The sequence below is a fragment of the Grammomys surdaster genome, unplaced genomic scaffold (genome assembly GCF_004785775.1).
Source record: "Grammomys surdaster isolate TR1022 unplaced genomic scaffold, NIH_TR_1.0 127, whole genome shotgun sequence".
Classification (NCBI taxonomy): domain Eukaryota; kingdom Metazoa; phylum Chordata; class Mammalia; order Rodentia; family Muridae; genus Grammomys; species Grammomys surdaster.
The window spans coordinates 6,243,590-6,256,506 of NW_021604585.1; the positions used below are offsets into that span (position 1 = coordinate 6,243,590).

A 12,917-nucleotide genomic window follows, 5' to 3' on the forward strand; every position below is an offset into this window, starting at 1 on the left:
TATATATATATATATATATATATATATATATATATATATGAAAAAGCAACACTAAAAATAACATGTATGGGTATTTTTGCCTGCATGTACACATGTGCATTACTTGTGTGTATGTTGTCTGTGGAGGCCAGAAAAGGGCGTCAGATGCTCTGGAACTGGAGTTACAGGTGGCTGTAAGTCTCCAGGTGGGTGCTTGGGATCCTCTGGAACTGCAGACACTGCTGAGCCATCCCTCTAGGCCAGACTCTATCATTTTCTGTCATACCGTAATTGGAAGTTTTCAAATATTTATGTTCATTTATTTAATGCTGCTTATTCCTGTAAAATGAAATTCAGATGTATTCTAAGGGAAAAGGACCTTGTAATTTTGTTTACTTTTGCATTCCTGGACTCTGGCACAGAACAAGTAGCAGGTGCTTCATGAATATTTGTTGATATTTCTTTGGATGATGCAGTTACACTAGTTTCTTCTATGGTATTTTAGTTTCTGCCATTGCATTGTAACCTTCATGGGAGAAAATTACAGTACTCCACTCCTCTATCTCTGAGTATTGAGACCTGCAATTCTGCTAATTTACAGACCAGCTCAAGCTGGTCAAGGACCAAAAGAGGCTGTCAAGGACCCAAAGGTAATTCTAATTAGTTAATAGCGTGACCGTTGCAATCAAGAGAGATGTAGGACATGCTTTTTAAGTTACATTCTCTGGGTTCTTCAACAGCTGAAATCGCAAACTCCTGCATTACAATTAGGCGAGAGGGAAACGTTGACGTTTTCTTTTTTATTATTTGCATAACGAACTGAGGCATCCTAGATACCCTTTATCGTGCTCCAGGAACCTGAGCTCCTGCAGCAGCTCATCTGTCCGACGGGGGGCGGCAGTATCCCAGGAACTCCTTGAAGATGTAGGTGGGAGGAGAGATTCGCGTTCAAAGTCTTTTTGACTCTACCGACTTTCCGTAGCGCCTTAGCCCGCTCGAGTTTCAATGCGCGTTGTTGCTGGACGAAGCTGAGTGCTATCCAGCGCTCGCAGCTCTCCCGATCATGGCTTCTTCGAGTTCTTTCACCTATTATTGTCCTCCATCTTCCTCCCCTGTTTGGTCAGAACCGCTGTATAGTCTGAGACCTGAGCACGCGCGGGAGCGGTTGCAAGACGACTCAGTGGAAACAGTCACGTCCATAGAACAGGTGAGGTGGCAGGACTGGGCGAGGCGCCCGCGCGGGGCCTTCTGGGAGTAGGAGTCCCATTTGTAAGCCTGTCTGAGTGCAAAACTCTCCGTGGAACTACAACTCCCGTAGTGCACTGCGCCCCCCGTCCCCGAGCTCTAGGCTCCCTGACTGGGGCTTCCGAGTGGAGCGTTTGCGGGGCTTACTTGGGTAGGAAAGGGTTGTTGTCAGGGTTGGGTTTGGAGAACAGGACAGTACCCTTGTCCACTCTGCTTTGGAAGTTGTAAAGAATCTTTTTCTGTGTCTGGAGTCCACAGCAGCCTGGGCGGACCAGGTAGCCCGCTCCGTTCTGTCTAGATGTCTTGAGGTTCTAGGACCGACTTCTCACCTATCTTCACATGCTCGCAGTTTCTGGACATTTAGAGGACCGAACGACCGGACTGTGGTCATGCCATCCCCAAATCTTTTTAACTTCTGACCTTCTGGATCAGGTTGAGGCCTACCTCATGGTGGGTAAAAATTTGAGCACTTGCTGTTGAACGCTTGAAATAGAGAAAAAGATAACAGCCCCTAGGCAAGAGCCTGGTTGGGCAAGACAGACTGGAAAACTATATATTCGGAAAGAACAAAAAAAGTATGGACTTTGAACTGCTTGTGATTCACTAAGGCCTTGAGTGTACCAGACATTCCATTTTGAAAAGTGTTTAAGGTGTGAGTAGTGGAATTATAGTTTTCATTTTTTCTCACTCTCCATTTGGAATTGTTCCCAAATTGGTTGTTGTAGAGCTGTTTACCCATCTGTTACTCGAAGTGGTCAGGATGAGTCTTGTCGCTAAGGAATAGGCATCCAGCCACTTACTAAAATAAGATCTTACTAAGATCAGGCTTAACTGTGGAGGGACCTGCTTCAGCTTTCCTATCTAAAGCTGGGAGCCTCTATTTAGGCAAAACTAACAGCAAATAATGACTATAAATTTTTCAGTTTTTATGTGTGTGAATGTGTGTATGGCATGTTTGTGGGTGTTGATGCCAGGGCACACAATATGTGGGTTCTGGAGATCCAACTGAAGTTGGCAGGCTTGCATAGCGAACACCTCTACCTGCTGAGCCATCTTGCTTGCTGTAAAGATTCATAACAGAACAAGGGATTGGACACACGGTTATTCACATAGTAGCAGAAGGACTATTTAAATCTTTGAGTTTATGCCTTGTGGGCTTTAGGGTAATAAAGAAAACTTACTTTTTGACTTCAGCTCTCTGACTTAGTTACAGATGGTTGTAAGCCAACTTGTGGTTGCTGGGAATAAAACTCAGGACCTTTGGAAGAGCAGTCGGTGCTCTTAACTGCTGAGTCATCTCTCTAGCCCCCAGCTCACATTTTAAAAGTCTAGGATGAGAAGCTGCAGTAAGAAGGAAGATGTGCTGGCTGGTTTGTGTGTCAATGGGACACAAGGTAGAATTATCAGAGAGGAAGGAGCCTCAGTTGAGGAAATGCTTCTATGAGATCCAGCTGTGGGGTATTTTCTCAATGGGTGATCAGTGGGAGAGCCCAGCCCATTGTGGGTGGTGCCATCTCTAGGCTGGTGGTCCTGGGATCTATAGGGAAGCAGATTGAACAAGTCAGGGAAGCAAGTCAGTAAGCAGCCCCTCCAGTGGCCTCTGCATCAGCTCCTGACTCCAGGTTCCAGCCCTGACTTCTTCCAGTGATGAATTATGATCTAGAAGTGTAAGCCGTCAAATAAACCCTCACTCTCCAACCTGCTTTTTGGCCGTGGTGTTTTGTTGCAGCAACAGAAACCCTGCCTAAGACAGAAGATGATGGGATATTTCATTCTTATGGCTTCCTCTGCATTTTAATAATCACCACAATGACCATTCATTTGGTTCTAGCTGAGTGCTAAATGCTCTCCGAATGTTCTCCAAACATTGTGTCCCTCAGTCCTTAACACATTCTGACAGAGAAAGTAGAGGCTCAGAGAAGTGTCTTGTTGCTGGTTAACAGTCGTCAGAAATAACATTTGCTGGGAGGAATTGTTTACAGAGTATACTGTTTGAGTCTTTTGGGTTTGACCAAAACGTCCTCAAGGATTTGTTGACAGCTCAATTTTGTGTCATGACAATAAGGACTAATGCTTGCTGTTTGCTTTCTATCTCATTTGGAAACTTCACTTATTAAACAGTAATTTAAGAATTTAATAACAGGAGTAAAACCTGTAAGGAGTGGAAGAGCTCTTTCTCATGAGGCCTTCTGTTCTGTTCATTTTCTTTCAGGAAATTCTTGAGGGCTAGAGATTGCTCAGTGGTTGAGAGCACTGGCTGTTCTTCTAGAGGACCTGGTTTCAATCCCCAGGACCCCACAAGGTGGCTTACAGCTGTCTGTAACCCCAGTCTCAGGGTATTCAATGTTCTATTCTTACTTCCATGAGCTCTTCATGTAGGTGGTGCACAGATATAACACCCATACACACAAATAATAAAATGAAAATTAAAAAAAAAGAAAATCTCTTAGATGCTAGGTATTGCGCAGACATTTGGTATGAGTCCGTGAACAAAGGACATAGGTTTGATGTTTTTTTTTCTTTTTAAGGAATCTTAAGGAAATTGATCCAGGCCAGGGACTGAGCCAATTAAGAAAAGAAAAACATGAGGAACCAGGGGTGTTACTCAGTGTTAGAGCATGTGCTTAAACATGTGCAAGGCCGGATCTATGACCAATATCATGTCATAGAAGGGAGGATAAAAAGGAGTTTTCTAGAAACTTAAAACACAATAAGGCGAGAGTTGCCAAGGATATCATGCTTGATCTGAAGTCTGTGAGGGGACAGGTCATGAGTGGACCAAGTGGATGAGCACTCTGGGCTGGGACAGCATGTAGAGAACCTGAGGTGGGAGTGTGCCAGCCGAGGACAGGACAGGAGACAGGAGATGAGATGGAATCGTGTGTGGCCCATGGCTGCTGAGTTTGAAAGGGCCAACTGGGATGGGAGGCCACTGGCTGGAGAGCTTGCATTTACCAACTGTACCACAGATCTTTAAGTTTGCCTCAGGAAGTAGATCTGTACTAACAGGCTCCCTTGCCTCTTGTGCTGGGTTTGAGCCATGAAATATTTGCAAAGACAAGACAGCGAAGGGTGAAATCACTGGATTTCTTGCTCCTGCAGTGCTGTGACCTGAAGTTTTCCCAGATTTAAAGTCAGCGCCTTTCTCCACAGAGACCCTTACTCTCTCTCCACTCCTTCCCTTGCCACCTTCAGGCCTTTTAGCTGCCGGGACTCAGGAATGGCAGACTCTGAGTCATAACTTAATAGAGTCCTCAGGTTACTGTCAAGAATTATATGTGTGTGTGTGTGTGGGGGGGGAGCTGGAGAGATGGCTCAGCTGTTGAGAGCACTTGCTGCCTTTCCAGAGGTCCAGACTTTGGTTCTTCATACACACAGGGTGGTTACAGCCTTCTGGAACTCCCACTCCAAGGGTCTCTGAAGCCTCCACTCTCCAAGGGCACCCACACTCAGGAGTGAATACCCCATACACACACACACACACACACACACACACACACACACACACACGGAGATGAAGGTTGGCAAGGGTTGGGAGGCTATTGCAGTGTTCTGGGTGAGAGGTGACAGCAGCTTACAGTGTGCCTGCTGTGCTTGTAACAAGGAATAGTCAGTTTGTTGGCAGTTGTGTCTATCCCTTGATAAGGATTTGCCAGAGGATGTGATGGCCAAAGGCCTTTTCTGAGTAGACAGCAAGGTGAGGTTGTGCTATTAGTGCCTACCCTCATCAGTATGTGCCGGCAGAATTATCTTATTGCAGTCTGGTCTACAAAGAGAGTTCCAGGACAGCCAAAGCTACACAGAGAAATCCTGTCTCAAAAAAAAAAACAAAAGATAATTACTATTGAATATCTTGTCCCAGGTTTAAGGACTGAGTGAGGCTTAGTAGAACAGGTCTGTAATCCCATCTACTTAGGGGTTGGAGAGGGAGCTGAGGCAGGAGGATGGCAAGTTCAAGCCCAGTCTTCATTACCTAGTGAGTTCGAGGACAGCTTGGGCAATTTAGTGAGACCCTGTCTCAGACAGTAAAAAGGTCGGAGAGACAATGGGATGGTTCAGTGGGTGGAAGCGTCTGCTTTGTAAGCCTAATGATGCATGTTTCATCCTCAGAACTTATAGAGATGGAAGTAGAGAACCAACTGCACACACACACACACACACACACACACACCCTGATAATAGAATGAATATTAAAAAAGGAAGTTTCTCCTTTTTCTGAGTTTTTAACTTGAACTGTCTGGGTCAGAAGAGATTAACAAGAGAAACCACACAGAAGGTCATCAACATGCATCCCATGCTGATACTCAGAGAAGTTAGTAACTCTCTAAGAGGAGACTCAGGCTTCTGACTTAAAGAAGGTCTTTAACTGCAGTGTTGGGAAGCCTGTGACAGGAAGTGACCAAGAAGAAATCAATAGTAAGGTTTGTTGTGTGGATTCACACTGTGCTTTGCAGGGGGTAGCGGGGGGGAGGGGGGGGTTTTGGAGTTATCTGTCAAGTTGGGAGGAGGGGTGGGTAGTGGAGGGGAGAGGAGGATGCCAGAGGGGGTAGAGAAAGATGATTTTCTTTAGAGATATAAGCTCCCTCTTATAAAGGAGCAACTTGTGCTCTGTTTTCAAAGCTGTGACTGCTTTTGCTTAAAATAATCAGCTCAAAATTATCCTCATGCCAAAGAGGCTTATGGCCAGTGCTGCGCTTTGTCTCCCGCCCTCTTATTGTGAGGGATGGGTTCTGGTCTCCCACAGTCTTATTTTGGAGTGACATATTCTATTCGTCTGTAGCCCTCAAATATTATATGTCTAGGAAACATTATTATTAAACATTAGAGAATTTTTTGTTATCCTCTCAGTTGAGAAGAGGAAAAGTATGGTTGATAGTTAAAAAAAGGTAACATTTATGAATGAAGAAAGTACTTTATCACTTTTAAAAATCTTTTATGGCTTCAAAGATGGTCACACAAGCATATGGACCTATGATCAGGTGCCCAGCACCCATATAAAAGCCCCTACACTGGCGGTACTGAGGCAGGAGAATCCCTGGAGCTCACTGGCCAGCTGTAAAACTAGTTGGTGAGCTTCAGGTTCAGTAAGAATCCCTATCTCAAAAATAATGTGGAGAGTGATTGAGGAAGACACCCAGCACTAACCTTTGGTCTTTATAGGGCACGCACACACACACACACACACACACACAGACACACACACACATACACACATACACACACACCTTTTAATCTACCAAACATGAGCTTGCATCAGAATCCCTAATGGTTTGTTAAAAACTGGTGGATGAACTCTATCCTCATAGGCTCTGAGTGTGTAGGTCTGTGCTGAGAACACAGAGCTCACGGTTCTCACTAACTTAGCCTGGTTCCCAGCTTCTGGGATGTTAGTTTTCTAGCACTATTCACATTGGGAGGCCTCTTTCTGCTTTTCCTTTTCATGCTCATGTTTAAAGAGTGTAGGTGAGCAAAAGGCAGACTCTGGAGTGGAAAGTCTCTTTTGTTCAGGAATGTATTCTAGACACCTACAATATAGAGGGAGGATGACAGTATTATTAAGAAAAATATTTTTTTTTCTTTTCTTTTGGTGTATGTGTAGGTGCACCTGTGGAGGCCAGAGGTTGGCCACATGCCCTCTTCCTCTGTCATCTCCCACCATGTTTTAGTCACTGTTCTATGGCTGTGAAGAGACACCATGACCACACACAGAACTCTTATGAAGAAAGCATTTAATTGGGGGCTGGCTTACAGTTTCAGAGGTTTAGTTCATTATCATCACAGTAGGGAGCATGGTAGCATGCAGGCAGACAATGGAGCAGTAGCTGAGAGCTACATCCTGATCCTAAGGCAGAGAGAGAGAGAGAGAGAGAGAGAGACAGACACACACACACACACACACACACACACACAGAGAGAAACAGACATAGACTCTGGACTTGTCATGGGCTTTTGAAACCTCAAAGCCCACTGGGCGGTGGTGGTGCACGCCTTTAATCCCACCACTTGGGAGGCAGAGGCAGGCCGATTTCTGAGTCCGAGAGTTCGAGGCTAGCCTGGTCTACAGAGTGAGTTCCAGGACAGCCAGGGCTACACAGAGAAACCCTGTCTCGAAAAACCAAACCAAACCAAAAAAAAAAAAGAAACCTCAAAGCCCAACCCCAGTAATGCACTTCCTCCAACAAGGCCACACCTTTTAATTCTTCTAATCTTTTCAAATAGTGCCACTCCCTATCGAGTGAGCCTTCAGATATATGAGCCTTTCTTTCTTTCTTTTTTGGACCATTCTTTTTCTTTTTAAAGATGTATTTAGTTTTTGTGAGTACACTGTAGCTGCCCACAGACACTCCAGAAGAGGGTATCGGATCCCATTACAGATGGTTGTGAGCCACCATGTGGGTGCTGGGAATTGAACTCAGATCCTTTGGATGAGCATCAGTGCTCTTAACCACTGAGCCATTTCTCCAGCCCCTGGGGGGAGCATTCTTATTCAAACCATCACATGCTTTTTTTTTTTTTTTTGCTGCTATAGCTACAGTGGCTGCCCTGAGTCCCCAGTATGTGCTCTTTCTTCAGTTCCATAGAGCTGGGGCAATAGACGGACCACTGTATGTACCTTTTGTGTTGATGTTGCCGTCACAAACTCAGGTTCTTGTGCTTCTGTGGCATACTCTTTAAGCCATCTCTCCAGCCTGAGGAAATATTTTACCATTTTTTGAGACATGGTCTCACAATGTAGCCCTGGCTATCCCTGGAAGTCACTATGTAGATGACGTTGGCCTCAAAACCTACAGAGATCCACCTGCTTCTGCCTCCTGAGTGCTGGAATTAAAGGTGTGCACCACCACACTCACACTTGGGGAGAATGTTTCTTCATAATAAAATATGGTATAATAATTATCTTTATTGTTTTCTGATAGTTTATTATACAATTTTGAACATAGCAAACTTAAAGAATTTCATGGTGAAAACCAATAAACTCACCGTCTAGATTCTTTTGTTAACTTTTTTTTTTTTTTTTTTACTTTTTTAGGGGGCAGACTGGTGTGAAAGATTTGAGCCAGGATCTTGTAGCTTAGGCTGGCTGTAAATTCCTAGGCCTTCTGTGTCTGATTCCTGTGTGCCAGGATCACCCTGCTGCTTCTGGAATCTTTCCTCTTTCCCTTCTCTCTTGTGGCACTAGGGTTGAACTCAAGGCCTACACGCAACACTGACCCGAACCCAAGCTTATCTGTCTTTTATTTTATGTTTGTTTGTTTGTTTGTTTGTTTGAGACAGGGCCCCACTGTGTATCTCCAGCTGCCTCGAATGAACGGGTGATCCTCTCATCCAAGCTTTCCAAGTACTGGGGTCACAGGCATGCACCACCATGCCTGCACCACCATGCCTGTGACTCCTACCCGTCCTTTTTTTTTTTTTTTTTAATAGTGGATTTCAAAGTAAGTCGCAGATGTCAAGACAATTCTTAAATACTCATTAACTGGAGTTTAATATTAACATATAGTTCATGCATGACGTAATTTATACAGAGCAAAATCTGCACATAATAAGAGTAACATGTAAATGAGTACTCAGTTTGGCAGGTGCTCATTCCTGCGTACCCAAACCTTTGTCAATCCAAAACCAAAGCATCCCATAATGCTTCTTCCTAGTCAGTGACCACTCCTGACCTCAACCCCAAAGATAACTGATGTCTGATTTAAAAGAAAAAAAATTTAGCCTCTTTTGGAATTTTATCTTTTCCTAGACGTAGTTTCACTGTGTAGTCCTAGATAGCCTAGAATTCACTAGACCAGGCTGGCCCGGAACTCAGAGACCCATCTGCTTCTGTCTCTTGAGTGCTGATATTTAAGGTATGTGGGCTGGAGAGATGGCTCAGTGGTTAAGAGCACTGGCTGTTCTTCCAGAGGTCCTGAGTTCAATTCCCAGCACCCACATGGTGGCTCACAACCATCTGTAATGGGATCTGATGCCCTCTTCTGGTGTGTCTGAAGACAGCTACAGTGTGCTCGTATACATTAAACAAATAATTCTTTTTAAAAAAATGTGAGCTGGAGTACTGAGTGTGTTGTGAGTGTGGTGTGCTTCTTAAGGTCATTCGCTTTCTTCAGAGTTGTGAAATAGCAGAGGTGTGGAGGATACAGGTGTTTTCTTTTTTTTTTTTTAAATACGTGTGCTTACATGTGTATGAACATACATATATTTTATATACTTACAAGTGTATCTATGTATAATTTTGTCCTGAAATTTTTTTGGGTGGTGGGGGTGGGGGTTGGTTCAAGACAGGGTTTCTCTGTGTAGCCCTGGCTGTCTTGGAACTCATTCTGTGGACCAGACTGGCCTCAAATTCACAGAGATTATGTGTCTCTGCCTCCCAAGTGCTGGGAGTAATGTGTCACCACCACCCAGCTTTGTCCTGAATTTTTTAAAACAATTTGAAGATGTTATCTCCTAAGGATGGCTTTCTTCTATGTAAAGGTAACAGCCTCATGGCTAAGAAAAGAAAAATAATTCAGTAATGCCATCTAATATCCAGTTCATGTTTAATTTCCCCTATTGTCCAAAGAATTAATAGAAAAATAAATTATATGTACTTATTTGTGTGTACATATAAGCAAGAACTTGTGCATGTGAGTCACAGTGTGTTTGTGGAGGTCAGAGGCCAACTTGCAGGGGTTAGTTCCTGCAGTCATGAGGGTCTCAGGGTTTGAACTCAGGTGGTCAGGCTTGGAGGCACAGCTTTCCCCAGTGAACCATCTTAGTAGCCTATGGTTTTTGTTTTTAATAGCCTGTGGTTATCTATTTAAATTGGATCCAATAAAAGCTCACTTATTCGGGGCCATCTTTAAACAGTCAAGAGCTGGTCTCTAGGGAATTAATCTCCTGTGCCTGATCCTGGCCTTTCTTGTAATCTTGTCATGTAGCTGTGTTTCTGAAGTAGGTCAGATACTCCAAACTCCAGCCTTTTCCTGAGAGAAGCAGCTCATGTTCACTTACATGGCTATGAACCATGTGCTCTGCTCTGGGGAGACAGTCTATGGGCCCTCTGCTGTTTACTCAAAGAAAAGGATCTGTTGCTATGGGACTGTTGAACAGCCTTTCCATGCTATAGGCTGGTAACTGCCTGTGGGGATTTTATGTAGAAAGGAGAGATTAAATTGAACAGTGGGATTAAAACAAAGCAGGGAAATTCAAGAAAAAGTGAGAGGTCAGAAGAGGTACACATGTTTTGGCATCCCTGGGCTTTCTTCTTTTTGTGTGTGAAAATTCCTGTACTGAAAGGTTTTTGTTGTTGTTTACAGAATTCAGGTTTCAGAGCCACAGAGTTTTCACAATCCTTCATGATTTTAGACAATGAAACAGTAACAGCAACAACAGCCAATCACCTCCAGAACCTCAATATTTCTGTCTTTTTATTTTTGTGAAGTGCTGGGGAGTTGAGCCCAAAAGCCTCATGCATACTAAACAAATACCTTTACCATCCCAAGCCTAGTTCACCTGTGTTTAAGATGTGTGTGTGTGTGTGTGTGTGTGTGTGTGTGAGAGAGAGAGAGAGAGAGACAGACAGACAGAGAGAGACAGACAGACAGAGACAGAGAGACAGACAGAGACAGACAGAGACAGAGAGAGACAGAGACAGAGAGAGACAGAGAGGAAGCGAGAGGGAGAGAATTGTGTCTGTATACTGTGTTTATGTCCATTTGTGTGTGCAGGTGCCTGTGGGTGAGAGTGCCTGTGGGCACTGGGGTGGAGACCCAGAGTGTCCCATCACCCTCTACCTTATTTTGAGGACACTCCATGAACCTGGAGTTAGGCAGCCAGCAAGCCCTGGTAATGTTCTTGTTACCATCCAGTAGCCCTGGAGTATGTGGGGGCATCATGTCCAGCTTGGTATGTAGGTGTTGGGATCTGAACTCTAGTCTTCAAGGTTGCACAGCAAGTGATTTTACCCACTGACTTGTCTTTCCAAACTGAAGATTAAATTATTATTATCATTGTCAATATCATTATCATTGTTTTTTTTTGTTTTTTTGTTTTTTAGTTTTTCGAGGCAGGGTTTCTCTGTGTAGCCCTGGCTGTCCTGGAACTCACTCTGTAGACCAGGCTAGCCTCGAACTCTCAAACTCAGAAATCCACCTGCCTCTGCCTCTCAAGTGCTGGGATTAAAGGCGTGTGCCACCACCACCCAGCACCATTGGTTTTTTGATAAAAGGATTTTATCAATCCTATGTAACTCTGGCTGTCCTGGAACTTGCTCTGTAGATCAGACTGGCTTTGAACTCACAGAGATCTACCTGCCTCTGTCTCCTGAGTGCTGGGATTAAAGGCATGTGCACATGTAGGTGCTGAGACAAGAACAAGTGCTCTTAACTACTGAACCATCTCTCCAGCCCCTAAACTGAAGATTGTAATAATTTGTTTATTTTTGAGACAGGATTTCACTATGTAGCCCTTGGTTTGTCTGGAGCTTCCTACATAGACCAGGCTAGCATTGAGCTTGTATTGACTTTTTCTCTGCGTCTTGAGCATTAGAATTACTGGTACATGACACCATGCCCAAAACATCTTAATAAAAATTTAAAAGGAATTTGACTGTCATTTCTTCCCTAATCCTGTCCCACAAAGTACATTTCTCATTACACTGGTGGGTTGGCGGTCCTCAAGGCCATGCTTAAGTTTGGGTATTCAGTTTTGAGACTTTGAGGACTCAGTATGTGTACTCACAGTTAAGTTTACTGAAACAGTGATTCAAGGCAACATCACAGAATGAAGCTCAGGCAAAATCTGGAGGAAAATGAACATCTTCGCAGTGTCCTTCCTCACTGGAGTGAAAGAAGAAAACAGTCATTTTTCTTTTTTGAGTCTCTAGCTAGGACCCAATAGTTGACTGGATGAGAGACTAACAAGGGAAAAACAGAAGTTTGTTTGTTGTTGTTTTAATCATTTACTTAATTTTATTTTATGTGCATTGGTGTGAGGGAGTCAAATCCCCTTGAACTGGAGTTACAGACAGTTGTGAACTGCCATGTGGATGTTGGGAATTTAATCTGGGTCCTCTTAACCACTGAGGCATCTCTCCAGCCCCATTTTGTTGTCTTTAAATAGGGTCTTACTATGTAGCCAAGGCTGATCTTGAACTTGTTATGTAGCTGAAGTCAAATACCTAGCCTCCCAAGTGCCACCATTCCTAGCCACAAATAGAGGTTTATTAACATGTGTGAACATACACACATCTGGTGAGGAGTAGTAGCCCAGTGGGGTGGTTAGAACCTGAGGTAAACAAGGGAAGAGCAGTTTGGGCAGACAGGAGGCAAGGTGTGGAAGATAGCATTATGGCACTCAGGTCTATAAATGTATTGCCTCAGTTTCCCTATATTGCAGAGAAACAAGGAAACAAATTAGTAAAAGAAAATGGATTTATTTACAGTTTGGCCAGAACTGGGGAGAGAAAAGTTCTTAAGATTCTGTCTGCTTTTGATGCAGCAGTGTTACAACTTTGTAGAAAAGATGAAAGGAGACTTGTGGTGGCTTACCTGTGAGGTGAGGTGGCAGAACCAACCAGTCTCTCCTCAGGGGCAAGGCCTCCTCCTCCTCCTCCTCCTCTTCCTCCTCCTCCTCTTCCTCTTCCTCTTCCTCCTCTTCCTCCTTCTCCTGTTCCTCCTCTCCCTCCTCCTCTTCCTCCTCTTCTTTCTCCT

At 44.0% G+C, this 12,917-nt stretch overlaps 1 protein-coding gene across 2 annotated transcripts in view; it reads left to right on the plus strand.

Annotated features, from left to right (window-relative positions):
* Window positions 1-965: 965 nt before the first annotated feature.
* The window catches only part of Fntb (farnesyltransferase, CAAX box, beta), an 83,821-nt gene continuing 71,869 nt past the window's right edge, over window positions 966-12,917 (plus strand). The window contains exon 1 of one of the 2 annotated variants that reach the window (XM_028788711.1): window positions 966-1,186. In XM_028788711.1, the coding sequence (XP_028644544.1) occupies window positions 1,043-1,186 (144 nt within the window). In that variant the 5' untranslated portion in view covers window positions 966-1,042. Of the gene's footprint in view, window positions 1,187-1,627; window positions 1,675-12,917 lie in introns of those variants that run through there. The other variant, XM_028788721.1, reaches the window with a different exon arrangement.